The sequence below is a fragment of the Phaenicophaeus curvirostris genome, chromosome 21 (assembly GCF_032191515.1).
Source record: "Phaenicophaeus curvirostris isolate KB17595 chromosome 21, BPBGC_Pcur_1.0, whole genome shotgun sequence".
Lineage (NCBI taxonomy): Eukaryota > Metazoa > Chordata > Aves > Cuculiformes > Cuculidae > Phaenicophaeus > Phaenicophaeus curvirostris.
In genome coordinates this window covers 2,362,242-2,389,231 of record NC_091412.1, presented here as the reverse complement: position 1 = coordinate 2,389,231, position 26,990 = coordinate 2,362,242, and the positions used below count along the sequence as shown (strand labels likewise).

Below are 26,990 nucleotides of genomic sequence, written 5' to 3'. Positions count from 1 at the left end.
AGCAGACCTGGTGCTCAGGGCCCCTTTTGCAAACTCATCCCATCAGTTTTCGGGGCCCACAGAGACAGCGCACCTCCCACTGACAGGGCACGAGTACTTCAGCAGCCAAACAAACCTCTGAGAGCCAAAAGCTGGAGGGGTTAAAGGTTTTAACCAAAGCTTCAGCCTGTTCACATGGCTCTTGTTAACCGTGTCAATGAAAGCCATGTGTCCAAAACCTCTGGAAGCGCAAGGACTTCTGCAAACAATGTAGGAAGGAGGGAAATGACAGCTTTGTGAAGTAAAGGAGAAAGAAACCTCCTTTCAAAAAAAGCTCTGAAAGTTGAAATGGGAGGAAGAGAGCGCTTGCTCTGCAGCATCAGCAGGACTAACCTTCTTTGCAGGACCCCTGATGAGATGCTCAGCCTCGTACTATGTTTAAGCGCACAAAACCATGCAACCCCTCACTCCCTCCACATCTTCCAACCTCCCACAGCACTTCAGTTGCTCATTTCTTATCACCAAGCGATTGAAACAAAGAGGAAAGGAAATTTGTTTCTAAAGAGGAGGGAGAGGAAGAGAAAAATAAATAGTTTAGGCATAAGAAGCAGTGCATAGCGAGTGTTGCCTGTGCCATTTCCTACTCCCTGCAGAACCCTTTTGTAGTCTTAGTGCCCCCGAGACACATGCCAGGCACCCCAACTGCCAAAAGAAGCAGAAATACAACAGCCTGGTGCGTTGCCATGGGAATCAGGAGACAGGCAGTTAATTGATAAAATGGAGGCACATTAGGTTTAAAAGAAAGAAAGAAAAAAGAATAAAAGAGATATACTAGAGTAGCATCTCATGCCAGGAAGGGAGGAGGAAACAAGAACACACACCATATTTACAAAAGAACTTTAAAACGTCCCTAAGAGAGACCTTTTTCCTTCTGCATTTTATGATTTGGAGGTTTTTACCCTCAAATCCCATGACATCACAAGACAGCCTGACATGCAGCATGGAATTGCCTGTCCACTGCCAGGCTGGGTTCCCTCCCCATGGCCACCAGTAAGCTTCTCAGCCACCAGCCAGCAAGAAAACCCACACCAGCCTGGAAGAACTGTCACTGTCATGAGACCCAAGGACAATACACGCTCTAGATGTCACTAACCTGCGACAGGGTAGCACGCCTCGCAAATCACATGCATCTCTCAACATGCAGCTCTGTAACCAAACTAACCAGTCAAGAAACCTGGGTACCAGCTCTGCTCCGTCCCGGTCTGGGCAGGGCTTCAGGACAGTCCCGTGACCAGGGGAAGATATTGCCTATTTGGAAGCCAAGACAGATTTTGTCAGCTGGAAAACCCTAGCTGGCCACACGGTGCCAGCTAAAAGGAATAACAGCTGTCTGCACTGCCACAGGGCAAGAGCCTAAGGGGCATCAGAGCAGGCAAGCTCGCTGCTTGGTTCAATGCTTGGATGATGGCATGGGGATGTGGTCTCAGCTGGGACGTCAGACTCTGCCTCCGTTCCAACTCCAGGGAGGTATCAAGCACTTGGGGTGGACAATATGTTCCCACTCAACAGACCACAACCCTCCACTAAGAGATGGAGGTGTAGAGCAACAGTGCACTTTACAACCAAGTGCCTATCAGCTCCTATCAGTTTTTTGGTTTTTACCCAGCGCTTTTACATTAAAATTACCATAAGCCTCTCTGGCTCTGCAATATCATTTCATCTCAAAGCATAACACTACAGAAATTCACTGACTGATGTCCAGCAGAGATGGCTAGAGCTTCCCCTACAGAGGGGGGAACAGAATCACAGAATGGTAGGGGTTGGAAGAGACCTCTGGAGCTCATCCAGTCCAACCCCTCTGCTAAAGCAGCTTCACCAGCAGGTTGCACAGGAACTCATCCAGGTGGGGTTTGAATGTCTCCAGAGAAGATTTCACAGCCTCCCTTGGCAGCCTGTTCCAGTGCTCTGTCACCCTCAAAGGAAAGAAGGTTTTCCTCCTGCTAAGCTGCAAATTCTTGTGCTCCAGTTTGTGCCCATTGCCCCTTGTCCTGTCACCAGGCACCACTGAACAGAGTGCGGCCACATCCTCTTGACACTGGTGAGACCGCTCCTCGAATCCTGGGGTCAGTTCTGGGCCCCTCACCACAAGAAGGATGTTGAGGCTCTGGAGTGAGTCCAGAGAAGAGCAACGAAGCTGGTGAGGGGGCTGGAGAACAAGAGGAGCAGCTGAGAGAGCTGGGGATGTTTAGCCTGGAGAAGAGGAGGCTGAGGGGAGACCTCATTGCTCTCTACAACTACCTGAAAGGAGGTTGTGGAGAGAAGGGAGCTGGGCTCTTCTCCCAAGTGACAGGGGACAGGACTAGGGGCAACGGCCTCAAGCTCTGCCAGGGGAGGTTTAGGCTGGACATTAGGAAAAAATTTTTCACAGAAAGGGTCATTGGGCACTGGCAGAGGCTGCCCAGGGAGGGGGTTGAGTCACCTTCCCTGGAGGGGTTTAGGGACGGATGGATGAGGTGCTGAGGGACATGGTTTAGTGATTGATGGGAACGGTTGGATTCAATGATCCGGTGGGTCTTTTCCAACCTGGTGATTCTATGACACCCACCCCTTAGATTGATGACGTCACCCCTCCATCTTCTCTTCTCCAGGCTAAGCAGACCCAGGCCTCTCAGCCTCACTCCAAAAGAGAGATTCTGGCCTTCAGGAGCCTGGAGAAAAGCAGACACAATTTCAAGCAGTCACATTCACAGCCTGTTGTCAGCCTGCTGCTAACAGGTTCCTTGCGCGTCCACTGAAGGACAGTCCAGAGTATCTGCTGTCATAGCTTCAGTCCCCATTGACTAGAGGAGCTGGTTTACCAGGTGAAAGACAAGAAGGTCGACCTGCTGCAGCCCCAGAAGCTGCCACCCACGCAGGCAGGGAGGCACAGCCTCATTCGCCAGCGTCAGCAGCAGCAGCCAGGCTGACGGGATCCCCCGTGGGAGAAGGGCTGGCTGCCTCTAGCCTTCACAGCGCTCAGCGATGCTGAGCCCTCACCCCACATGCGATTTCTAGGTTCCCACACAGGAACTGGAGCTTCTCAGAGCAGCTTGGATTACATAAACATGACGTTGTTGGCAATCCAGTGAAAGCTTGTGCACTCTGCCGTACTCAAATTCAAATTATTGAGCACAGCAACGAAGCAGCTGTTTTCTGAAAGATTTATCACAGCCTTTTCAAGCCGCAGTATAAGGCAGAAAGAGAGGGAAGAGGCGAAGGCGAGAGAGCGCGATGCTTTGCGGGCAATAGCCCAATGCCTGGCAGCACAGCGTGGGAGGAACCAGCCCAAGAGATTTATAGCTGACTTGGAAACAAGGACTGAAAGCTCTGCAAGCTCAGAGCTGAAAAGTTGAGGCTGTCATTGCCTGTCCCATGGGACTTTCATGCAGTGACTGGCACAGAGACGAGATCAGCATCTGGCATCCTACAAATCTATTGCCCCTGCTGTTCCCTGGAATAGCCCCCACGGCATGGGGACTAAGATCTGATATAACATCGCTGGCTCTGGCTCCTTTGAAGAGGGTAGACATACCTCAAAAGAAACCTGTGATGAGGAGGAAGGAAAAGAGGACAATAAGAAGAAACTACAAATGAGCAAGCAAAATCAAACGAGAACCACTACAAAACTGCTTTGCACTGAAAGCAAGGAGGTGCCCATTGAGGCAGATATTTGACTTCACTAGGGCAGCTAAGAGGGCACTGAACCTCAAACAGACATTCTGAACAAAGCCTTCTTATAAAGGTCTCATTCAAAAGCCTGACTGGTACGAAATCTGCTCTGCCACAGGCGAGACAGGCATTCTCGGTGCCTGCTGGAGAGGGGAGGGATGGAGGATGCTGGGGCTTACCTGCTATGCTAGATCAGATCCAGTCCAACTCTTAAAAGAGACCCAACTCAAAGATATATTTGTTACATGCAAGGACTAAGTTTTTCAGATACACAGTGGTATTCAACAAAATATGCAGAACAGATTGGTTTTGGCAGCACAGGGCACTAGGGAGGCGAGTGACAAGTAGAAAAGATGCAAGGTTTCTTTCACTGCGGGATAATTAACTCGCAGCATATGGAAGGATCTATTTGTCTCAAGGTAAAAGTCTTAATTTTTACATAAGTATAATTTTTAAAATCGTAAAGGATATTCTTTCAGCATTCCTGTTTCAATACGCCATTCAACATTTCCCAATCTGGAAACAGGGCCCACCTACCAAACCCCTGGAGCAGCACCACATTTTCCCAAGAAAGAATGAAAACAAAAATCTCAGTTTTAAGGGTGTTTCAGGTTTCACAAAAAGAATGGAGCATCCATACCTTCCTCCCCAGCCCACACCACCCTTGTCCTCTAGAAAGAAGTCACAGACACATTTGAGACAACTAAAACTGTGATAAAGTAACCCCTGGTGCACAGAATCATAGAGTCACCAGGTTGGAAGAGACCCACCAGATCATCGAGTCCAACCATTCCCATCAATCACTAAACCATGTCCCTCAGCGCCTTGTCCACCCGTCCCTTAAACCCCTCCAGGGAAGGGGACTCAACCACCTCCCTGGGCAGCCTGTTCCAGTGCCCAATGACCCTTTCCATGAAATATAAGCCTGTATAATACAGGCTTCATTCTTCCGTAAATAAATAATAAAATCCCTTCAGCCAGATATATTCCCCTTGGAAGCATTATTCACTTTATTCACCATTGCTTCATCTATGTAGAAGATATATTTTTCCGTTTAAACAAGCACTTCACTGTAAAGATTCAATAAGTTCTGTCCCCCCGGCCCCACGTGCAAACCGGGTTGTTGCAATCACTAAAAGACTTACAGACAGAAAGGGGTGTTAGAAAGCAGCCGGTGTAACCCGTGGACAGCCCCGAGAGAGAGAGAAAATGCCAACCGGGGGAGATCCGCTCACAGGGATGGCTCCTACCGCACACGGCGAGCTTCCTTCCAGCAGCCCCGGCGATCACCACGGCGCTGACACCCAGCTCTGGCTCTCCGGCTGCATCGCTGGAATCACACCATATGTTCGGCTTCTTTTTTAAACCTAGCACAAAGCTAACTTCTCAGAGGCTTTTCTTTTCAAAGCAGCACGGAAAAGAGTTCAGTCTAAACCTACCATGTCTACAAACCCGACGCGTACATACGTGCACAGTTGTCCGCGGTTTCTTAGGCTGTGGGAATTTGTAAGGCACAAGCGTAGTTGCAGGGCTGCTATTACGGAAGTAAAGACAGCTGCTCTCAGTGAGCTGATCCGCTGACAAAAAGAAAGAAAAGGAGGCAGACTCAGGTCTTTAATGAGACATTTATAAACGATTTCCCAGGCAGAGCACAGAGAGAGGAGCAGGACAGGTCCTGAACTGGAGAAGTTTGAGTCCCAGAGAGCAACCAAGTAAAGCACATTGCTCTCTCTCTCTCTACCAGAAAAGCAATCAAGCAGCAGGGGTTTGAGATTTCACAGCCATGTTAAAACGCAGAATTTTTGCTCAGGCATCATTTCCCCATAAAACCCACTCAGATGGATTCTGGTGCCATTCCAAACCAGTTACCGCACTAGCTGAAAGGGATGAGCAGCCAAGCAGTGCATTGCTCAAGCAGGTGCACACGGAAAGGCCATTGACTTATTCACTCAGAAATGATGGAATTAGCTCACTAGCAATAAAATACAGAAGAGAAGGTACCAAAAAATAGTCTGGTTTGCTCCATCAAGAGAGTAATTATTGCTTTATGAGCAGAGCAGAGCCAGAGCAGGGGACCAGCAGCTCCAAAAACAACAGCCTGTGCAAGGAATGTGATGCAGAACAAGGTGCTGTGTGCGCGTGACTCCGGATATTTACTCATGGAACATAACTTGAGCAGCCATACACGAGCAGAGAGGCCGTATCTCTGATAACCCAGGGGAAAGGACTGTTAAAGGACTGGGAGAATGCCTAGTTCAACTCTAACTTTGGCACAGACTGCCTTTGGGCACAGCACTTACTCCAGTATATAACAAGCACTATAACCCTCTCTTACCACCCCACAGCACTCAGATGATCTGGTTACCTCACTCAAGTCAGATAAGCTCTACCGTAACGCAGCATTTCTTGCTTGGCATGACAGCTGATGAGCCATGCCGCTCGTACCAGTGCTCCCACTGGGAGCCTGCAGCACTTCAGGAGCCCACGTGGCCCCAACTCAAGCTGAAAGCACCCTTTAATTCAAGCCAGGGCTGCATTTGCACAGCTGGAAGTTGCAAGTTTAGGCAACAAGAGTCCTGCTGGCGCCTGGAGGTCTTCCCCATGTGAAGGGTTAGACATACCAATAGACCACATCAGTAACATCTGATAACGACTCCTCATTTCTACCTGCTGAACCTCAAATATTTCCTAGGTACACAACCACAAGCTTTTCGTTGAGCTCCCAATATTGAAGGGATGTCCCATCCCTGAAGGTGTTGAAGAACAAGTTGGATGGGGCTTGGAGCCCCTGATCCAGTGGGAGGTGTCCCTGCCCATGGCAGCGGATGGAACTGGATGGGCTTTAAGGTCTCTTCCAACCCAACCCATTTAATGATTCTATGACTCTTACTTTGCCCTGCTCCCCCCTGGCAGGAGTTGAGCCAATCTTCAGCGACTGCTCTTTGCAAGAACTCACAGCCTGCAGCTGGGAAAGGTACTTCTGCAGCCAGTCTTGAGGGGAAAAGCACAAAAACTTAAAACCTACATGCAATAATGAATGAGGATGCTTGGTTAGGTCCTAGCAGTATGCTGAGGGGCTTGTTTTCAGTGTAACCAGCTCTCCTGGAAGACAGCAGGGAGTTAAGCCACTGTTAATTGAACCATTGGGATGGTATCAGCAGAAAGGCAAACACTGTGTTTTGTCTTGCACGTAGGTATTTTCCCTTCCCAGTGGAAACATGACAGCAATCCAATTATACCATCACTTTGAATCATCCACCCGACTTGTGTGAGAGGGACACGTTAAGGGCCATCCAGAGGGATCCCAGGGGAACTGGAGGAGGTACCAACATTTCCTAATTGCCAAACTTGCACACAACACCAGGGCTGTGCTGAAACACAGCTTTGATTCACGACTCCATCGGCCATTTAGTTTCGCAGCCATACATCCATGCGCAGATCTTACGGGCTATACATCTCCCGTGAAGGGCACACAATAGCCTGATTGTAGACATCCACGCTATGAAGAACACAGTTTGTTGGGCTGTTTTTGTTTTGCCTAATCTAATAAAAAGGATATTTGAGAGCAGATTAACACTGAGTCATCTACTTTATTCCAGCTATCTGGCTTAAACAGCTAAGTATCCAATTGAAAAGGCAATGAGCTGTACATGAACAGGCACCATTTGTCGAAAATCCAGATCACCTATTTGCAGCAGATGCCTAATGCATTTTTTACCGTTTTTTGAGAGAAAACATGACCATGATGATCCAGATCTGACCCTAAAATATATCAGCTATGATATGAACACCGAAACCCACAGCAAACCAAATAGGTCTAGGTCTCAGGGATCACCAGAAATCAGAGAACTGTAGAATGATTTGGAGGGGGGGGAAGGGACCTTAAAGCACATCCAGTTCCACCCCTGCCATGGGCAGGGACACCTTCCACTGGATCAGGGGCTCCAAGCCCCATCCAACCTGGCCTTGAACCCCTCCAGGCATGGGGCAGCCACCACTGCTCTGGGCAACCTGGGCCAGGGCCTCCCCATCCTCACAGCAAAACATTTCTTCCTCAAATCTCATCTCAATCTCCCCTCTTGCAGCTCAAAACTCTTCCCCCTCATCCTCTCCCTGCCCAGCCTGACCCAGAGCCCCTTCCCAGCTTTCCTGCAGGCCCCTTCAGCACCAGAAGCTGCTCTAAGGTCTCCCCACAGCCTTCTCGAGGCTGAACAACCCACATTCTCCCAGCCCATCCTCATACAGGAGGTTCTCCAGCCCTCGGATCATCTCTGTGGTCTCTTCTGGTCTCACTCCAACAGCTCCATGTCCTCCCTGTGCTGAGGACTCCAGAATGATCAGATGATCAGTTTTATGCTTTCACCCTCTGAACAGCAAGCTGCCAGCCAAGACAGCAGTCAATTAGTGACGATGATGCCCCAAGCCCTTTTTCGGGGTCAGGATTTTCTCAACATCACACCACCCTTATCCAAAATGTTTTGTTCAAAGCCTGCATCAAGTCCTTCTAAATCCTGGCAGGCTTTTTTGAAGCCTCCAAATATAACACTGTGCAGAAAGCAATTCTGTGAAATAAATTATACAGCAATACAGAAGGCTCCTGTCATCTTCAGGGATGGGAATCCTAAACAACTGTAGATGTTTAGGTGTGAAATAAGACAAGCAGATCCCAAGCACAGGACTGAGACACATGCCCAGTATGCTCAGTGACTGCACACCCTCAGCCAAGTTACAACTGCACAAACTGTTTACAGAGGCAGTATTTTAGTCAGTGACAAGGACAATGGGAAGCAGCATCGGAGAGGGAAGTTGCTGCTCCTGGTGCCAGGATCGGGAAGACAAGCGGCTAGAAAAAACTGCTGGCCAGGGTAACTGTTCCAATTCCACCTCTGACTCACAGATCAACATGGGGCAAGACCCAGTTCTCTAAGTTGTCTTGTGTGCGAAACACACAATTCTGACCCACCTCGCAGCCACAGGCTCCACAGGTGGTGCTGAAGCATTCAGAGTGTCTAAACATATTTCATATGTGCACAGCAGGCTTATAATTACACAAAGAGAGAATGACTTACAGCTCGTGCTTGGTAGGCATCGATAAAGCAGCTTGAGAATTCTTCTGCAGCAGCAGCAAACTCCTCTGTAATGCTGCTCCGTAAACGAGAGCTCTGGGAGCATGCTGAATTCTCCTGAATTCTTGGGGTAGGTTCGGTTTAAGAGGTACTCTAGCAAAATTCATCACTGCCTTCATCTGCAATCATTTAAAAATCCCCGTGCACAAAGATTTCCTTTCTCAAAGAACACTGTAAGTGAGACCATGCGAGTGAAGCGCTTTGCTGCATCCTCCAGGCCATCCCTGACCCAGATGTCACACATGGGACGTGTTTACTGTGCTGGAAGCCAGCATTGCCAAAACAGTCCCATTTTGTAGCAGGGACATCACCAATTGTGTTCTGAATGGAGCTGCTGAAGTCACAGACAGCCCAGTTTCTACAACCCATTCTTTTATAGTGAGCATTGTGATACGTGGAGTTTACTCAATGACCTCACTATGACATAAACCCAATTTCTTTTAAGGCGATGTATCCTTTCAGCATCTTTATTTTAAAAGGAAGTAACTATCCTGCTGAACCCAAAATAAATAGAGAAGAACATCTGTATTCTAGATGTTTCAAAGCTCTTGTGCAGACCAATTCATCCATTTAACTGCTTGCAAGAAGGATGCTCACGTGCAGGGTCAGGGTGTTAAATCTAACCAATAGCTCATACTACACAGCAACAGTCAGAGGCCACTGTAATCCTATGGATTCTCATCCCAAATCCATCTATACTAAAGGGAATCTTTCCTTTGATTTCAATGAATATTGGCTCAGGCCTCTAATGATTAATCTGCTCTTGCAGGATTAGTTCAATTGTTTGAGGCAGGACGCGCAAGAGCAGATTCTGCCCCGAAGCCGCACCCTTACTCCGATGGGTGTAACTGCAATTGCACTCGTGCTCCAGCAGACTTATACCAGCCTAGCTGAACAGGATCTGGTTCATTATATTCAAACCACCATAAGCTGAACATCTGTGAGAAGCAGATTTTCTTTCCCTGCTGTTCTGTGAGGAGCTACGGACAGAGAGAGCAGGAGGGCGTCTGACCTCCATATGCCTTCAGCGTGCACTCGCATCTCAGCCTATGAGTGTACTGAATATTAAGGATTAACTATATCAAATCCTTCTAAGAGCAACTAATGATTAAGACAATTAAAATCAGACTCTCGGTTGTCTCTAGATGTCACCTATAAAGCTGATTAAATCAAGATTGATTTGATGTCCTTTTGTATTGTTAGCAATGCATCAAACCACTTCTCCTTGGGAGACAAACGCTGCCTGAGGTCCTTTCCCAGCTTGAAGCAGAATGGGGCAGGGGCTAAAAGCTCCGCCTAGAAAACCCTGAACAAAACATATTTCAGACAGAGAGGCTCATAAAAGGGCTGTGTGAGCTGAAGACCAGCCCTATGCTAATAGTCAAACAGCTGGGCCACGACCATGCCAGGAAACATTTGGCTTCTGGATAGGCAGAGGGGATTAGCAGTAAATATGCAGGGTCTCACGAGAGCATCCATGTCCACAAGCGAGTGGATTTGTACAGAGCCATGCAACCCACACACAGGGCACTTCAGTCACCCTACACAACGAACAAGCACGCTCAAGCTCTAACGATCACTCAAAGTTTCTCCGGCGGTTGTCACAGTTCCTACCCCTCAACTGCACTGCCCTTCGCAGCCACCTCAGCTCCTCTCCCAGCCTCAACTCTCCATTTGAGCTGCGCATCCATCCAAAATTAGCAAACCAGCAGCTCTCGAACTCTCGTTTGCAGTTTCTCCTGTGCAACCTTTGAAAACACACACTTGTTTCCTTTCAGGTATCTGATAACTTCTTGAACAGATACCTGCTTGTGTGTAGTGGATACCCTACCTGGTACTAATTGAGAGATAATCTGCTTGATACCATAGTAGCCAGAGGCATTTAATCTTAAAACACGCTCCTTGGCACTTCCCAGTTCCCCAGGAACTGAAGATGCCGTGTACACAGACCTATCAAGATCAAAGAAGAACTAATCAAACTTCACAGACACTAATGAAGCATTTCTAGCAAGGATCACTCATCTGACTCAAGGAATACCCACTCACATTTGCAGCATAGATTTAACCAAGGACAGCACTCAGATGAGAGCTGACAATTCCGATCACTCCACGAGGCCTGCAGCAAAAAAACCCAAAAAACAAACATTTGCTTGAAGTAATAGCAGCCTCTGGCCTCATGATATGGCGTCTTTCCTCTCAATTCACCAGTGCACAACATCCCAAGTTGATATTAATCAAGAGGCACGAAGCCTTTGAACAGACAAGATTAGGCTCCCTATGCCTGTGCCAATCAATCAGCTGCTCTGGACACCAAACCCCCATTTCTTTTGTTTCAGACAAAACAGTAGTTTAGTGTTTTTCATATCTATTTGGGAATGAGAAGTAATATTTATACAAAACCTGGCAGCTTCAGCAGTATTTCTTGCAGCTTAATGAAAAAAGCCTGTGGTAAGACACTGCCAAACCATCAATGACTACCTGAGAATAACCACCCCACGCTCTCTCTTATCATCAAGGCGTGAATTCCACATCAAGGACACCTTCCCTCTCTTTGTTGTACTGTAAAATAACCCTAGAGGCAACAGAAATCATTTCTTATTGCTATGCAACCAGCTGATTTACTCCAACAAAACCCTGAGAAAATTTAGGGGCAAACAAGGGATTTCCCAGTTAATTCACCAAGATGCTGCTGTTAATCCTGTTGCAGAGAAATAAAAAAGAAGATTTCCCACTGAGAGTAAGGCACTAATCCTACAGAAGAGCTACGGTGGTGGGGAGATTCACACTCCTTGGGCAGAATTCCTGCAGGGATGGCTCCTTAATGCTGGGGTCTAGATGGATGTGAAGGAACTTTTCTGTAGAGAGCTGCTGAGTCTCTGAAACCAGATGCAGCCCTCAGAAAACGAATCAGAAGACAAAAGTTAATGCCACCACCCCCAGAAATCCCAGAACCCAACTCAATCCTGGTAAAAAATATTACACCACACCAATTTCACAGGAAGCCTCCTTCAACTGCAAAGCAGGACCCGGGATGTAACCCCTGGAGTCCACTCTGTTCGATCCTCTGTCAGCCTCTTCTCCTTGCTCGCCAGTCCTGGGAGTGATTGATCACATCCAGGTTGGAGTGAGGGCTCTGAAGATTCAACAACTTGAACCAACGCATCCCACCTAATGCAGACTCTGGATCTCCACCCAGAAAACCCATCCCAGCTGCTGCCTGAACACCGAGGCTCTCATCCCTCGGCACAGAAACCATCCCCTGGGATGGAACCAGGCTCAGCAACCAGAAACCAAGCGCAACTAACTACTCCAATAACCAGCACAGCTCAGGCTTATAAACCCCTTATTACAACTTGCTTAGTTTAATTACCCTAGGGAGCCAGTCACCTCCTGCTCTTTAATGGCCCTGTGAGCACTCCAGTCCACTTCACTTTTACTTTTAGTGAACAAAAGCATCACATGGTGCTTGCAAAGGCGGACATTAAGCCAGCAAATATTAATAGCTCTGTGCACTTATTTTTCATGAAAAATGATGTACGTACACTTATATGAAAATGAGGAGGCATTCCCAGTCTCCTGGCAAAGCCATATATTTTAGCTATCAAAGTACTGGGTTTGGCAATAAAACTGGGTACCCACTGAAAAGCAGTTTTGACACTCATAGCCATGCCTAAATGTGACATTCAGGTCCTGGATACTCGTACCTGCCCATTCCAACAGACAGGATCCATGTGCAAAATGCAAGATGCAGGCTGGGTTCAGACCGGATGAGTTTAAGTATCACAGAAAATATAATGAGTCTGGGCTTTTCTGCCTTCAGTGTTGACTCCCAGTGCTGCCCAGCTCCATCTGCAAATACTAATTTTCCTTTTCTCCCACTCCATTTGCCAGAATTCTTTCATTAAAGAGATTTAAGAACCATAAAAAGCTCTGTAAATGAACGCCAGAGCCAGCTGACAGCAAAACGCAGTATGAAAGGCAAGACTTTTTCTACCCAAGCCACTCTAACGCTGCTCTGTGCAGACAAAAACCCCTCTGAAATGTGAATGCTCCCCTTCCCAGCAGCCTTCACCTGTTCCACCAGCTGGGAGGGCTGTGTGAACCCATTCATCACAGCTTTCATTCTCTCTCCATCCTACAACTCCAGGCAAGAGCAGGCTTTTCCAGGAGGAGGGTGGGAAAGAAACCATGACATATGAGCTTTGTAAGAAACAAGAAATCCAAACATTACATTGAGCCCTTTAGCAGTGACCCTCACCTTCAGCACAGAAACCTCTGGCACAGGGGGTTGAGAGCAGTAACTTTCTTTCCTTCAAGCATAGAAAACAGGCCAATGCATTTGTGGGAAAGCCTCTCCCAAGACAGCCAGAGATGAATTTTCAGTCTGGTTTTAAGGAAAATAGTTGCCACAAAGCAGTAAGGCTTAGTTTTGCCATTGTTGCAGCTTTATGGGAGAGAAGGGAGAGAGACAGTCAGCATGAACACCCTCACTGAGGATAATGTTTTCCAAGTATCCATATCAGGTGCCATTCCCCCGCTGACTTTCAGTGGAAATGACCATTTCAGCTCTCCTTCACAAAAAAAGCAGCCCCCAGCCACAACAACACAGCGTGCCCAACCCAGAACACCACCACAAGGAGTCCTTACACCTCATGGGACTTTGGAAGTGCCAACTCAGGGAGGGGACACAGCCAGGCTCTACCTCGGGGAAGTTCAAACCGGACACTGTGAGTCGGTGAGAAACAGGGGCTCCAAGTAAGTGTTCAGGATAAACAACTTGGATACACTAACCCAGTTTGTCTCATGTCCTGACTACATCAGATGTCTCTATGGAAACCTAAAGCTATCGATTGTGGAATTATATATACACATCCCCAGCATCCTACATCTGTATCCATCCTCTGTTTTGTTAGAGATGCGAGTTGTCAAGAGTACATGGAAACATTTAACAGGATACAGCTCTACTGCCCAGGAATCGGTGAGAGATGGATGAGAGACACTTGATTTGCTATAAAAGAACGTGAACAGAGCACTGGGGGAAAGAGGAAGAAGAAATCAAAGCATCTTTGTGTATTCCAGTCTTGGGAATAAAGGAAAGCACATCTCCTCACACTTCTGCAGACAAGACTGATGAGTTTTTAGGGAGGTAGGAGGAAGAAAGTGCAAACCTCTCCAAAATCCATCTGCATCTCAAGGCTTTCTGAACAACTTGCAGGTGCAACTGGAGAACAAGCACCTTCTTTGACACCTTTGACACTTCCACAATGTGGAAGACATAACCTAGATGATGGGTCTTTCTGAGCCAGCCCCAGGCCACCACAGCAGAGACAGCTTGGAGCCAACAGACTGTACACTGTTACAGTTCAGTCTTGCACTTTATTAGCTTTATGGTTGTCTTTCACAACTATACTTCAAGCTTTTTTGAGATTTCTGCCTGCCCCCAAGGTAGTAAATTAAAAAAAGAGCAATGTTCTAGCGCTGTATTTTGTAATCAAACAAAAAGGGTTTTCTTCCACCAAGCTGTAGGGCTCAGGTGATTCACCAAATGCATAAGAAAACGAACAAGTCCCCTTTGGCATTTCTGGCAAGAGGCAGTTAAGTGGGGAGACAATGCATGAGCTCAGAAAAGCCCAGTACTCTCAGCTCCCCCTGCAGACTCTGACAATCCCCTGGAAGCACTCTCTGTGCACAGACACAGCTCACAGAGCTCTTGCAAATCATGGAACAGTTTGGGTCATACGGGACCTTAAAGATCATCCAGTTCCAACCCCCCTGCCATGGGCAGGGACAGCACAGAGCACAGCTCACAGTTTCTGCAGGGCTTCTCAAATGCCTCCCATACAGCCTCCACCAGGCAACTTTAAAACCTAATGTAAAGCTTGGCATCTTTAGACAACACTTTTATCCTAGCAAACACCCAGCATATCACAGGAGGGCACTCTCCTAGGGAGGGACAGAAGAGAGAAGAACACAGAAAAAGCTTTTTGCACTATTCACAATAAACACACAAAAGAAAACTGTTTTCAGCCTCTCCGTCTCTGCCATTGTCCCTCTGTACACTAGGAAGGCACCACTGGCGTGACCGTGGGGAAAGCACTCAGTGCTGACTGCACACTCCAGGGCTAACAGCCATCAGGTTGACTTATAGTCCCCTCCTCTTGATAAGGGCTGGTTATCAGCAGCACCATGAATTATCAGCAGTGATGCACTTAGAAGCCAGAGGTTGAGCGATTCAGGCCGGCGAGACAGAGGGGGGAGGGTGGGGCAAAGCTCCACCATCCTCCTGTGGCCCTGACCTGATCAATCCCTGGAAAGGTTACAGAATCCAGTCTCCAAGACCATTTGATAGGAATGGTTGGACTCGATGATCCGGTGGGTCTCTTCCAACCTGGTTATTCTATGATTTCCCAACAGATCCTTTGGCTGCAGGTATCCCCAAAGTCTACGCCAGCGCCTGTGGCGATCAGGATTTTCATGATGTGGGCACCAAGAAAGAAAGAAATCCCTTTGACAGAAGAAAAGAATATTTTCTCTTGGAGGTTTTCCCCACCAGAGGCTGACCCCACGACTGCCTGGGCTGTGGCTGGGCCTCACGGCCAGCACAGATGCTGCTGCGCTCAGATTGAGATACAAAGGAAAGGCAACAGGATTTGGGGGTGCATGCTTTGTCACCATTTCAGATCATCATTGGGAAGGAGAGGAGCAGGAGTCACTGAAGACCAAGCCTTTGAAGAGATTTGCCAGAGCAAGAGCAGGCACAGACCTCACAAATACAGTAGCTCTCATACAGGGGGAGAGAGAGATGATGATGCTACAAGCCCTACTGCAGCCATCGACCAAGCATGTGCTGGGTAAACAGACCTGTTGTGCTCTGGTTTTGCCTTCAAGATAGGAAAGGCTCAGTGCTGAGAGTGCTCCAGCAGCTCCAGGACTCCTGCAAAGCCTCCTGCACCATCCCAAAGGGTAGAGGAGCAGCGGTGCAGCTCACAGCACATTGGCACCAACCCACTGTCCCAGGGCTTCTTCTCTTCTCCGTACATTTTGCCAGGAACAAGACTCATTTAGGACTTCTGAGTCAAAGGTCAAACTCAGTTTGGTGCATAGAATCATAGAATCACCAGGTTGGAAAAGACCCACCGGATCATCGAGTCCAACCATTCCCATCAATCACTAAACCATGTCCCTCAGCAACTTGTCCACCCGTCCCTTAAACCCCTCCAGGGGAGGTGACTCAACCCCCTCCCTGGGCAGCCTCTGCCAGTGCCCAATGACCCTTTCCATGCAAAATTTTTTTCCAATGGTCAGCCTAAACCTCGCCTGGTGGAGCTTGAGGCCATTCCCTCTCATCCTGTCCCCTGTCACTTGGGAGAAGAGATCCTGCCCGCGCTTGAACAGCTCTGCTGACCATCCATCCCCGTGATGGATGGCTGTAAGTGAACAAGGCACAAAAGCTCCAGCACACAAATGTTGCATTCAGCTCAGAGGCGGCATCGGACCCCAGCGCCCACAATCAATGCTGACTCTTTCATACTGGCACACACACACACCGACTGTGTTCGCCGAGATGCCTCTGTGCAAAACCTCTGAGGGGACAACAGGCCTAGGATCTTCTCTCTCTTTTTTCCTTTGGGCGATCATAAAACACGTTGGATTGGAGGGGACCTCAAAGCCCATCCAGTTCCACCCCTCCCGTGGGCAGGGACACCTCCCACTGGATCAGGGGCTCCAAGCCCCATCCAACCTGGCCTTGAACCCCTCCAGGGATGGGGCAGCCACCACTGCTCTGGGCAACCTGGGCCAGGGCCTCCCCACCCTCACAGCAAAACATTTCTCCCTAGGATCTCATCTCAATCTCCCCTCTTGCAGCTCAAAACTTTCCCCCTCGTCCTCTCCCTGCCCTCCCTGATCAAGAGCCCCTCCCCAGCTTTCCTGGAGCCACTTTCAGCTCGAAGGTCTCCCCACAGCCTTCTCTTCTCCAGGCTGAACAACCCCAACTCTCTCATGATAAAAATCAATCGAAAATAAGCCCACACCACACTGCAATTAGAAATCCTGCATGAAGCGCTTTGAGAGATTTGCAGCTGGGAGCTCAACAGTCACATCACTGGAATCCAAGTTCATTTCTCAACCATACCAGCAGAAACAAGGGGGAAATAGAGAGACAGGTCTGATAATTTCAAAATAAACAGCCAAGTTTATAAACCTTATCCTAAGAAATTCCTTTGTCAATTTGCACTTCTCTCCAGCAAACAGAAGTTTATTATCTTCTATTTCGATACGGAATTATTAAATTATTAAAACCCATTCAAACACAGAAGGGTTCAATCCAAAGGTTTTTCTCTGCACTTAGGGCCAAGTCCTCAGCTGAAGAAGAGCAGAGCTGCTCCACTCCCTACAGTGAAATAACGAATTTAGCCCATGAGCTCAGGCAGTGCCTGGCCCCTCAAACAAGACCTTGCACCTGTGCAAAAGAGCAAGTGAAAACTGTGGTTTTTACAATACTGCTCAAGGAAAATATTGACAAGGTTGAAGAGATGATACATATGCTACCAGTCACTGAAAGAAGAGAAAACGCAGTTGAAGGAACCTGGGGAAAGCAGAGCCCCGAGATGTAATAAACAGAGCAGAGCCAGGGTGAGGTCTTTACATGAAAGTCCCACGTAGCGGTCATGCCTGAGGCTCCTTCTCATAAGAGGATGTTCAGGGGACAAGGAGGCATGTCCTACCACAACAGTAACTTCAGAGAGATGGGGGCTATTTTTTAAACAACTAATACTTCTGCACTACTCGACAGACAGCAGACTGGTCAGCTTCATTTTTACAGTATTGTTATCACAGCCTAATTGGTCACAGCATGCTAAAGCCATTTTTGTCCAATATTATCCCCTACACCAAAAGTGACAGGTAGAAGGCTTCTCTGCTTCGGCCAAATGCTATATATTTTTGGGACAGAAACACATAGCAAAGTAATCAGACATGCAGGAAACGACATAAATTATTACAGTACAAGAGGCTGACAGATCTCAAGAAGGCAGCTACATTCTCAAAATAAAAAGTGTACTACATCGAATGTACAGGTGATTGACAGGACATAACAGAATCCTGATGCTTTTCCCCAGAACCAAGAGGAAAGGCCTTTATAATCAAGTGAGATGAAAAGCATCACATACAAAACTTGTACATTGAGTATTTGCTAAAATATATCTAATATATCTAATAAAAAGACAATGCAGCAAAGATGCCAGAAAAATAGGAGTTCTAAGCAAAGGGCATCACAAACTCTTCTGAAGCGTTAATTATACTGCACCATAGCAGTCTATACAGCTTAAATACACCCTGGCTATAGGTCAGACAGTAAAGTGTGGTTACGTGTGTCCAGGTAAATAGTTATTCAGACCCCAGTGCTTCAAATTATTTTGTTTAAACAAAGGCATTAATTCAAGGTAGTCAGCACAGGACAAATCACCTTAAAGTGCCTGGTTCTTACTCTTGCCTCATCACAGGCCAGAAGCAAAGGCTACAGGACAGGATCTCAGAGGGTCAGGGGTGAGGCTCCCACCTGCTGAATCATTACCAGCTCTTCGAGTGAGGTGTCTGTACAGGTACGTAAACAAATGAGACAGGAGGCAGTACCTCTCTCCATCAGCCCTGAATACCACAGGATCTATCACCTCCCACGCACTCCACAACCTGCTGCCTGTTTTGTGCGTTCCTTGGGAGAGGGAGGCCATTCACCCACCCCATCACACTTGTTCCAATTCATGCTCTCCATCAATCTATGCACAGATGGGGAGTTTCACATCCTGCTGAACGCTGGCACCACAAGACTTCTGTCTCTAAAGCCAGGTGATCATGTGGCTCAGTTCATGCCTCTGATGAATCAAGTCCTTACCTTCTTTTGAACCAGTGGTAACAGCAGCTGCAGTGGTCCCCGATGCCCGTCCCACCAGGCTGGAGTGCTTCCCAGCCCTGCCAGGGATTTTAAGTCCACTTGGCTTCAGCATGTTTGCTGTCTCGTGTATCTCAGGCTCGTATTGCCAGTGCTTCAAAGAGCTGTCCTGGTATCACCGTTCAGGCTTCTCGATGATGGACCTCTTCTTCCATCGTCACAGACCTGGAAGAGTATAATATAATCAGATGGGGAATGGGTGGGAGAACATTGAACAGCCTCCCAGAGCAGTGTCCAGCTCCCTCCTCACACCCCTAGGAGGCTCTGGATCTTTCATTCCTCCTGTAAAAGCAAGGGTGATGATTGCCTTCTTTTCCCCAGTCTTGCAGCCTTTAACGCTGTAGTCCTGGCCCACAGCTGAAGCCTCCCAGATCCACCAAACAGGAATTTAACCTCAATTTGGGATTTAAGCAACTAAAATTGTTGATTGGTTTTAAATCTCAGCTCATGCATCAGCCAAGACTCAGTTCTGCTCTGGGAAAGCATTGTCAGAGCCTCCCAAAGGCACACGAACAGCCCTCAGCACAAGACACTCGCTGCCCCTATTTCCACCAGACTTCAGAGGAACCTCTCAAAATTCAAAGGAGGAATTGTCCAAGATGGGGCTTTCCAACTCCCTTCATTAAGAACAAATCCAAAACCATATTACAGAAAAAAAGGCACCTGACCTCATGGATTTGCAGTAACACTGCAAAAGACTTTCCAAAATCTAAGCATGACTCGTTGGTGAAGTCACATAACTCTTCCCTTCCTGGCAGGCAATAAAACCTCCAAATTTCTTGCAAGTCCGTTGCAGTAACCATCACACAACTCTTCAAGCAAAAAGCATTAAAAGAAGAGAAGAAAAAATACAGGAAATAGCTAAGCTGCTTTACAAAAATGCGAAAACATTCCCAAAGGATAAAGAAAACCAATTGAAAAATTGAGACTATCATCCAAAAGGAAGCTAAGGCTGGGATGTGAGGGAAGAAGGAGAGTGAGCGAGGGACAACACCGACACAAGGGCAAAGGGAATTGCAAGGAGAGCAAAGCAAGGGGCAGCCAGAAGCTTCATGGGCCAAGGAGGGAGGCAGCCTGCTGCAGGCACCCTCTGGAGAATGAACGTAGCAAAGATTTACAGATGCTGCGAGGGGGAATTGCAATAGCAGGGACGGGAAGTGATCAAGGCTTGAGTAAGGGTTTCAACACAGGCTGGGTCAGAGCGCAGGGAGGGCTGGCAGGGCTCCAGGGAAAGCTGCGAGCAGACACCGAGGAGGAGAAACCACAAAGAGAATTCCAAAACTTTATTCCTGAGGGCTCACAAATACCTGAGACACCACAGAAGTCAGTCGTCCCACGCTGGCTTTGGGAGACAAAGACAGGAGGGAACAGCAGAGACAGCCTGGGGAGGGAGTCTGAGTGAAAAGCGAAGGGAATCAGGCCCCATCTCCTCTCCCCAGCCCTCCAGAAAGGGTGTTCAACACTTAGGGCAGCTTCAGACACCTGCAGACAGCACTGCTGGAGAGTATTTAGCTTACACAGAAGTCAGGGCTGTTTATGGGAAGGGGGATGCTCAGATCACATCACTAGGAACAATGGACAAGAGCAAGCAATTCTTTAAGGAAGAGAGAAAACAGCCTTCCTGTGACAGAGCCAGTGAGGCTCGGAGGCTGTCAGAGCTGGAGCGGAGGCTGCAGCTTCCAGCCCTGTTTAGCATAAAACAGGGAGACAGAATCTGTAACAGAATCTGGAGGTGAGAAACATTGATAAGCCTGGTTCCTCCCCTCTGTCAAGCCATCAGGCATCTCTCTCCCACCCACTCCATCTCTGATAACACAATTTGCCCAGGGCTAGCTTTGATTTTACAGGGCAACTTGATTTCTAGCACCTCTGCTGGCAGGTGATGTGCTCTACCATCTCCATCACCTTCATCCTGAAGGTTTGCTGTCCTCACAGCACACCCTCACTCCTGGGTTTACCCCTCTCATCGCCCAGTTCTGCCTCTCAGTTACGAAGTTTGATGCTGCACTTGTGATTAAGCAAGTTGGGATGTTGGTTCTTCCAGATAAAACCTGACGGCTGGTTGAATCCACAACCAGGAATGTGGATGGGGGGTAGGAGAGAAGGATAAAAGAGTGATAGAGCAGAATTTAAGCAGAAAGGGGTGCCAGAAGAATTTTTTTCTTTTACAGTTTGTCAGGTCTCTGTTAGACGGAGTCCCTGGATCCTGAACTTTGCATGCAGAACCACACAGGCTGTAGGGAGATGGTAAATTTAGGCTGCTCCTCTGTTTTGTGGCTTATCTATGATGAGACATGGAATTTCAATTCATTCTCCTATCCTGAAGTTCATTCTCAGTGTCCCCAGAGCTCTGCTTGCCACACCAGTCACAAGATGTTGTGATATTCTGCTTCTTCTCAGGATGGCTGGATTTTATTTTTACACAGGGGGAGAGAAATCAGAGGAAGTGCATTCCCACTGCATAACTTCTGCCAGAACCCTTTATGCAAACATATTTGCTTTCAACACAATAATGCTGAAAAACAAATGAACTCCACAGGCTGCTAATTAAGCTGCCCTCTGGACAGATAGCTGCTTTCATCCAGAAATAAAATCACCACGACCAGTTAAGCAGCACATTCACTGGGGGCTCCATGCCACACACCGGATTCTAAACCTTCCAAAGGGCCACCCCAACATCACACCCAGATCCCTGCTGCGTGCCCAGCCACGCTCGGTGCAGAGCAAAGTCGGATGTATTTGAAGTTCATTCTTATCTCCAAGAGCTGCACAATGACCGAAGCCAGGAAAAAGGGATGACTGCCTCAGCATACACCAGCACATTCGTTATCTCACAGGGAAATGAGGATGAACTTGAGAAAATTTTACTCTTTAGAAATGCATCGATAAAAATAAACACCCAGGATATCTTCAAAGACGTCTACACCTGCTGCTAGGCACAGATCCTCCTTCTCCATCGCTGACGTCTTCTCTGTTTCAACATGAAAATATACGAGCAGATTTTCAAGCAGCTCCGAATGCTGAGGATGGAGCTCCTCTGAATCAGACCATCAGGTCACCTTCACCACCCACAGCAGCACTGCCCTGAGCCAGCCAAGTCCCATGTTATCGTCCAACTGAGTGATGCAGCTTTTGTGCTGCAGAAACATCCTCAGCGTGGGACATGGGCCAGTATCTCCACAGGGCACTGCCCTGCTCCATTAGCTATAACAACTTGTGCTGAGCTCCTGTATCGTCCTCTCAGCATCCCAACAGGCTCTATTAGCAATGCCCTTCAGAAAAAAAAATCTGTTTCCAGCAGTAGATGCTCAACACAGGCAAATACGACACCAGACGCAGCATAAGAAACACATGGCTGGTTTTTTTTCCTACTCCCTATACTAGCTGCACAAGCTAAGCTTGTCTTCCCATAAAACCCTGTGGAAATGTGAATTTCTCCAGACACACTGTAACAAAACCCCATCTGTCCCTGTGGATACTCCAGGGCCACCAGCCCTGCCTATTTTGTTTTTCTTCCTTTTCCAAGCTGACACAGATTATAAGCATTTTCTAGATCTCTGCTAGATTCTTCCTGCATCTTTCCATACTGAGATCACACAGAATAACCAGGTTGGAAGAGACCCACCGGATCACCGAGTCCAACCGTTCCTACCAAACACTAAACCATATCCCTCAGCACCTCGTCCACCCGTGCCTTAAACCCCTCCAGGGAAGGTGACTCAACCCCCTCCCTGGGCAGCCTCTGCCAGTGCCCAATGACCCTTTCTGTAAAAAATTTTTTCCTAACGTCTAGCCTAAACCTCCCCTGGCGGAGCTTGAGGCCATTCCCTCTTGTCCTGTCCCCTGTCACTTGGGAGAAGAGGCCAGCACCCTCCTCTCTACAACCTCCTTTCAGGTAGTTGTAGAGAGCAATGAGGTCACCCCTCAGCCTCCTCTTCTCCAGGCTAAACACCCCCAGCTCTCTCAGCCGCTCCTCATAAGGCCTGTTCTCCAGCCCTTTCACCAGCTTTGTTGCTCTTCTCTGGACTCTCTCTAGAGCCTCAACATCCTTCTTGTGGTGAGGGGCCCAGAACTGAACACAGTATTCGAGGAGCGGTCTCACCAGTGCCGAGTACAGAGGGAGGATAACCTCCCTGGACCTGCTGGTCACGCCGTTTCTGATCCAAGCCAAGATGCCATTGGCCTTCTTGGCCACCTGGGCCACTGCTGGCTCATGTTCAGTCGGCTGTCAACCAACACCCCCAGGTCCCTCTCCTCCAGGCAGCTTTCTAGCCAGACTTCTCCTAGTCTGTAGCACTGCATAGGGTTGTTGTGCCCCAAGTGCAGGAGATGAATGGCTCTGTCTGTTCCCACAACCAAGAAAGCATCTCAGGAATGCACAATATGAAAGCTTGCTTCAAATGACCAAAACATTCTGTTCTCTATCTTTCCATTAGAAGAAGGGACAGCTGGATCTGAGTCACCTGGGCTCAGATTCAAAAAGTGGAACAATCCTCAAGCAAGTGCAGATGTACATCCAAAATATACCTTTCACCAGGACCAATATCTCCAGATACTCAAGTACCCACAGCGCTGGCCACGCATGAGAACAGCTGACATTAAAATCAAGAAACAATTGGAGGTGCATAAAATCCAATTATTTCTCAAACATAGGAAAGGAGTAACACAAAACAAGTTGGAAGCAAAAGCCTTTGTCAGTCTGGGCAACACATAACAGCTTATCCACAAGTTTCTCTGCTTCATAGAATCATAGAAGGGTTTGGGACCTTAGAGCCCATCCAGTTCCACCCCCTGCCATGGGCAGGGACACCTCCCACTGGATCAGGGGTTCCAAGCCCCATCCAACCTGGCCTTGAACCCCTCCAGGGATGGGGCAGCCACCACTGCTCTGGGAAACCTGGGCCTCTCCACCCTCACAAATAAACATAACCTCTTGAGATCTCATCTCAATCTCCCCTCTTGCAGCTCAAAACACTCCCCTTACCATATCCTATCCCTCCCCTCCCTGATCCAGGGTCCCTCCCCAGCTTTCCTGGAGCCCCTTTCAGCCCTAGAAGCTGCTCTAAGGTCTCCCCACAGCCTTCTCTTCTCCAGGCTCAACAACCCCAACTCTCTCAGTCTGGCCTCGTACAGGAGGTTCTCCAGCCTTCAGATCATCTCTGTGGCCACCTCTGGACTTAGTCCAACAGATTCATGTCCTTCCTGGGCTGATCCATCCCTCCTGCCCTCAACAAGGCACATAAGTACTTGCTTACTACATGGAACACCACCCGTTCAAGATGGTCACAAGCAACAACGCAGACTCCCCAGAACAAATCCCCTCTGGGTATACGCCAATCTGAGGATCTGTTCACCCCAACATCCCCAGTGAAAGAACTGCAAGATACAGACCAGGTTTCCAGACACCAGACTGAGTTGGCCTGAATCCCACCCTGTGCCTGGTGCTTCCTTCGGGGTAGACCTCAAAGTAAGAAGTGTTTACCCAACACGAAACCCTAGGGAAGCACAGGAATTTCATTGTGAATGCAGGTCCAAGTGGGATTTAGACTGGCTGTACCTGAACACCGCTGTAACAGTTGCGCGTATACAATATTTTGTGGGGAAATAACTCCTTATTTCTTAACATTAAATACATAGCCAAAAAGTGAGTACCAAAATTTAGCTTTCCAATTTTCTAAATTTGGAATCCACATGTAATTAAATGTGAAGCTTGCAGTCACACCTTTTCATGACAAAGGCCCATAAAAAGAGGTAAAGAACAGCACTGAGCTACCAGACAGAAGGAAGTCAAGGTTACGTGGTACAGAAAGTTAATGATAAACAAAGACCATGCAAAGCAGCAGTAAAATACTTTTCCTAAATAATCGTGCCTCACGCAAATAATCCATTATTTCAAAGACAACTATTTGGATATGGAAAGGTTCGTACAATGTGGTTTTACCTACTCCCATCTAAGATAATCTCTTATGAAGCAATTGTTTGTGCCATTACTTAAAACACTGCCTATTTTCCTCATGCTCGCACCAAGGATGAGGAACCACAAGGTCTGGGATGCAGCCCAGCGGCAGCACATCTGCAAGGAGCGTTTCAGCCATTTACGAGCTATCACAAGATGAATCTGCACACTCTTACATGAGTCATAAAGACACAGCTTGGAAAGACCAGGAATTCTGTCTGCAGCTGCTCCAACAACATAATAACAGCGACTCCATTTGGAGTAACGGAAAGTGCATTTCATGCCTGCAAGGTAAACCCCCATCCTCTACAGGGAAGAGAAACAATCCCACGTGCAGCTGGGGTTGGTCCACCAGCACTTTGGTTACAACACATCCCTTGCATGCATGTTCAGGAGACTTAAACATAAAAGCAGGAATAACTTTCTACACACGTTCTGGCTTTGTATTTCAGAAAGAGTACAGAGCCTTGAGAGGTTTCTGGGGTCGGTCCCCTGGCCTTTATCATTCAGGAACCTCTGGGGCTCTGGACAAGTGACCTACCTCCACGAAGCCCAAGAACAACCCCTGCACCCCACAGGACCCACAACTGCCTGTTCCAGCGACACATTCTGGCACATGTCGCACTCCCTGTGCAGAATGTCCCACTGAATACAGCACGACTGCTGGCAGAAACCTCCAGCATCAGGTTCTGTAAAATGTTGAAAATAATACCTGTAGCCCAACATTTCTCTGAAAACAAGCTGCTAGAGAAGAACTCAATTAACCCGTCTCTGGAGGAGCTTTTCACTCACTTCAACAATGAGCACATAGATTAAAGGCAAAAGCTTTCAGCGCCAGCTCTGGAATTCCTTTCCTACACCCAGTGCAAAACCTTTACCTAAAGAGATTGATTTTGGGTTTTTTTATAAGATACAAAGTTCTTTCTCTTCTTGTTTCTGAATTGTATCCACTTCATATTTCCAAGCCTTTCTGCACCTTCCCTCCTCCCAGGAACATGAGCTTTTTGATGCAATAAAGCTCCAACCCCTCAAGTCCTCTAGGATATGTTACTGCCCAGGTGACTGCATGCCAGAGGCAAGGACAGGTAAAGATTCGGTGGCCCAGGCTCATGATCCTGCAACGCAGGCCACGCTGAAAAGACGGGCTAGGGATTTTAAGAACAGTGTTTTGCCTCGAAATCAAAATCTGACGGCCAGACTCAAACCACTCAGTCTTCTGCAAAAGGGACAGGATATGAATCCAATCAACACAGAGGCAGGATCTGATAAAGCCAAACTGCAGCTTTGCTAATAGAGACAGGGATTATGCTGAGAAGAAAGGGTAATTTTATCTTTTAATTCCTTAAGACGTTCCATCTAATCCAAGGTAATCGTACGATCGCCTTCTCACTTCTCTGATTAGTTAGTCCTTCTGACAAGTGATCAGAAACCCATTTCTTAAGCATATGGCAGATCAGGATTAAATCCTTTCACTTCATTGAAAGTACAGAGGACAGAAGAGATGTTCATTCTTAATTAAGGTCAGACTCCGCTCCCAAGAAAATCTTTCCTTCTCCCATAGAGGGAATGGAGGTATAGTACTTCAGGAATAGAAAAAAAGAGCTTTTTTCCTTCAGCTGCACACAAGAAAAAGCAGGGATCCTGGAATTCTCTGTCAGCCAACAGGTTTTTCTCTCCCTTACAGTTGGTTCTTCAGCCATAAAGCTGTGTTGTTACTATGCAGTCTCCCCTCCCTGCCTGAAAGGTTGTTGACCTCTAAAAACGCCTGCGTTTCATCATCTTTCTCACACAAGTTTCATGATAATTAGCACAGAATGCAAAGGGAAAGCCTAGAGGCATTTTATTTTAAAACACAGGTATTTAAGCTAGTTCTTACCACTAGGATAGACTAATCGCGTGTGATTTAGTTATAGAACAAAGGCTATTAAAGAAAGAGCGTGCAAAGCCATCCCATTGCACTCAACTAAAAACATACAATGCAAAACCCGAGGCAAAGCTGGGGAAAAAAAGCCCAAAGGACATTCAAGGAAGTTATCACATACAAACTGGGGAGTAATTATGGGCTTGTTGATGAGCTCACGCTCCCCACGCTGGCAGAGCGCCTGCTGAAGACTGACAACAGCAGATAGCAACCATTCTGCACTAATTGCAGAGCAAAACTATCTCTAGTTTGTGGGAAATGTCCTGGGGAGTTAAGCCCCCAGGAGCAGGGGACAACGTCCCTGCCGAAAGATATAGGGACGCAACACCAAAACAGCTCCCATGGGAAGCA

At 47.6% G+C, this 26,990-nt stretch overlaps 1 protein-coding gene across 4 annotated transcripts in view; it reads right to left on the bottom strand.

Moving 5' to 3' along the window:
• CLIP2 (CAP-Gly domain containing linker protein 2) overlaps window positions 1-26,990 on the bottom strand; it is an 84,241-nt gene that overhangs the window by 48,852 nt on the left and 8,399 nt on the right. For 2 of the 4 annotated variants that reach the window (XM_069873934.1, XM_069873937.1), the window contains exon 2: window positions 18,706-18,927. In XM_069873934.1, coding sequence (XP_069730035.1) covers window positions 18,706-18,817 — 112 coding nt within the window. In that variant the 5' untranslated portion in view covers window positions 18,818-18,927. Of the gene's footprint in view, window positions 1-18,705; window positions 18,928-19,430; window positions 19,452-20,931; window positions 20,953-26,990 lie in introns of those variants that run through there. The other 2 variants (XM_069873935.1, XM_069873936.1) reach the window with 2 other exon arrangements.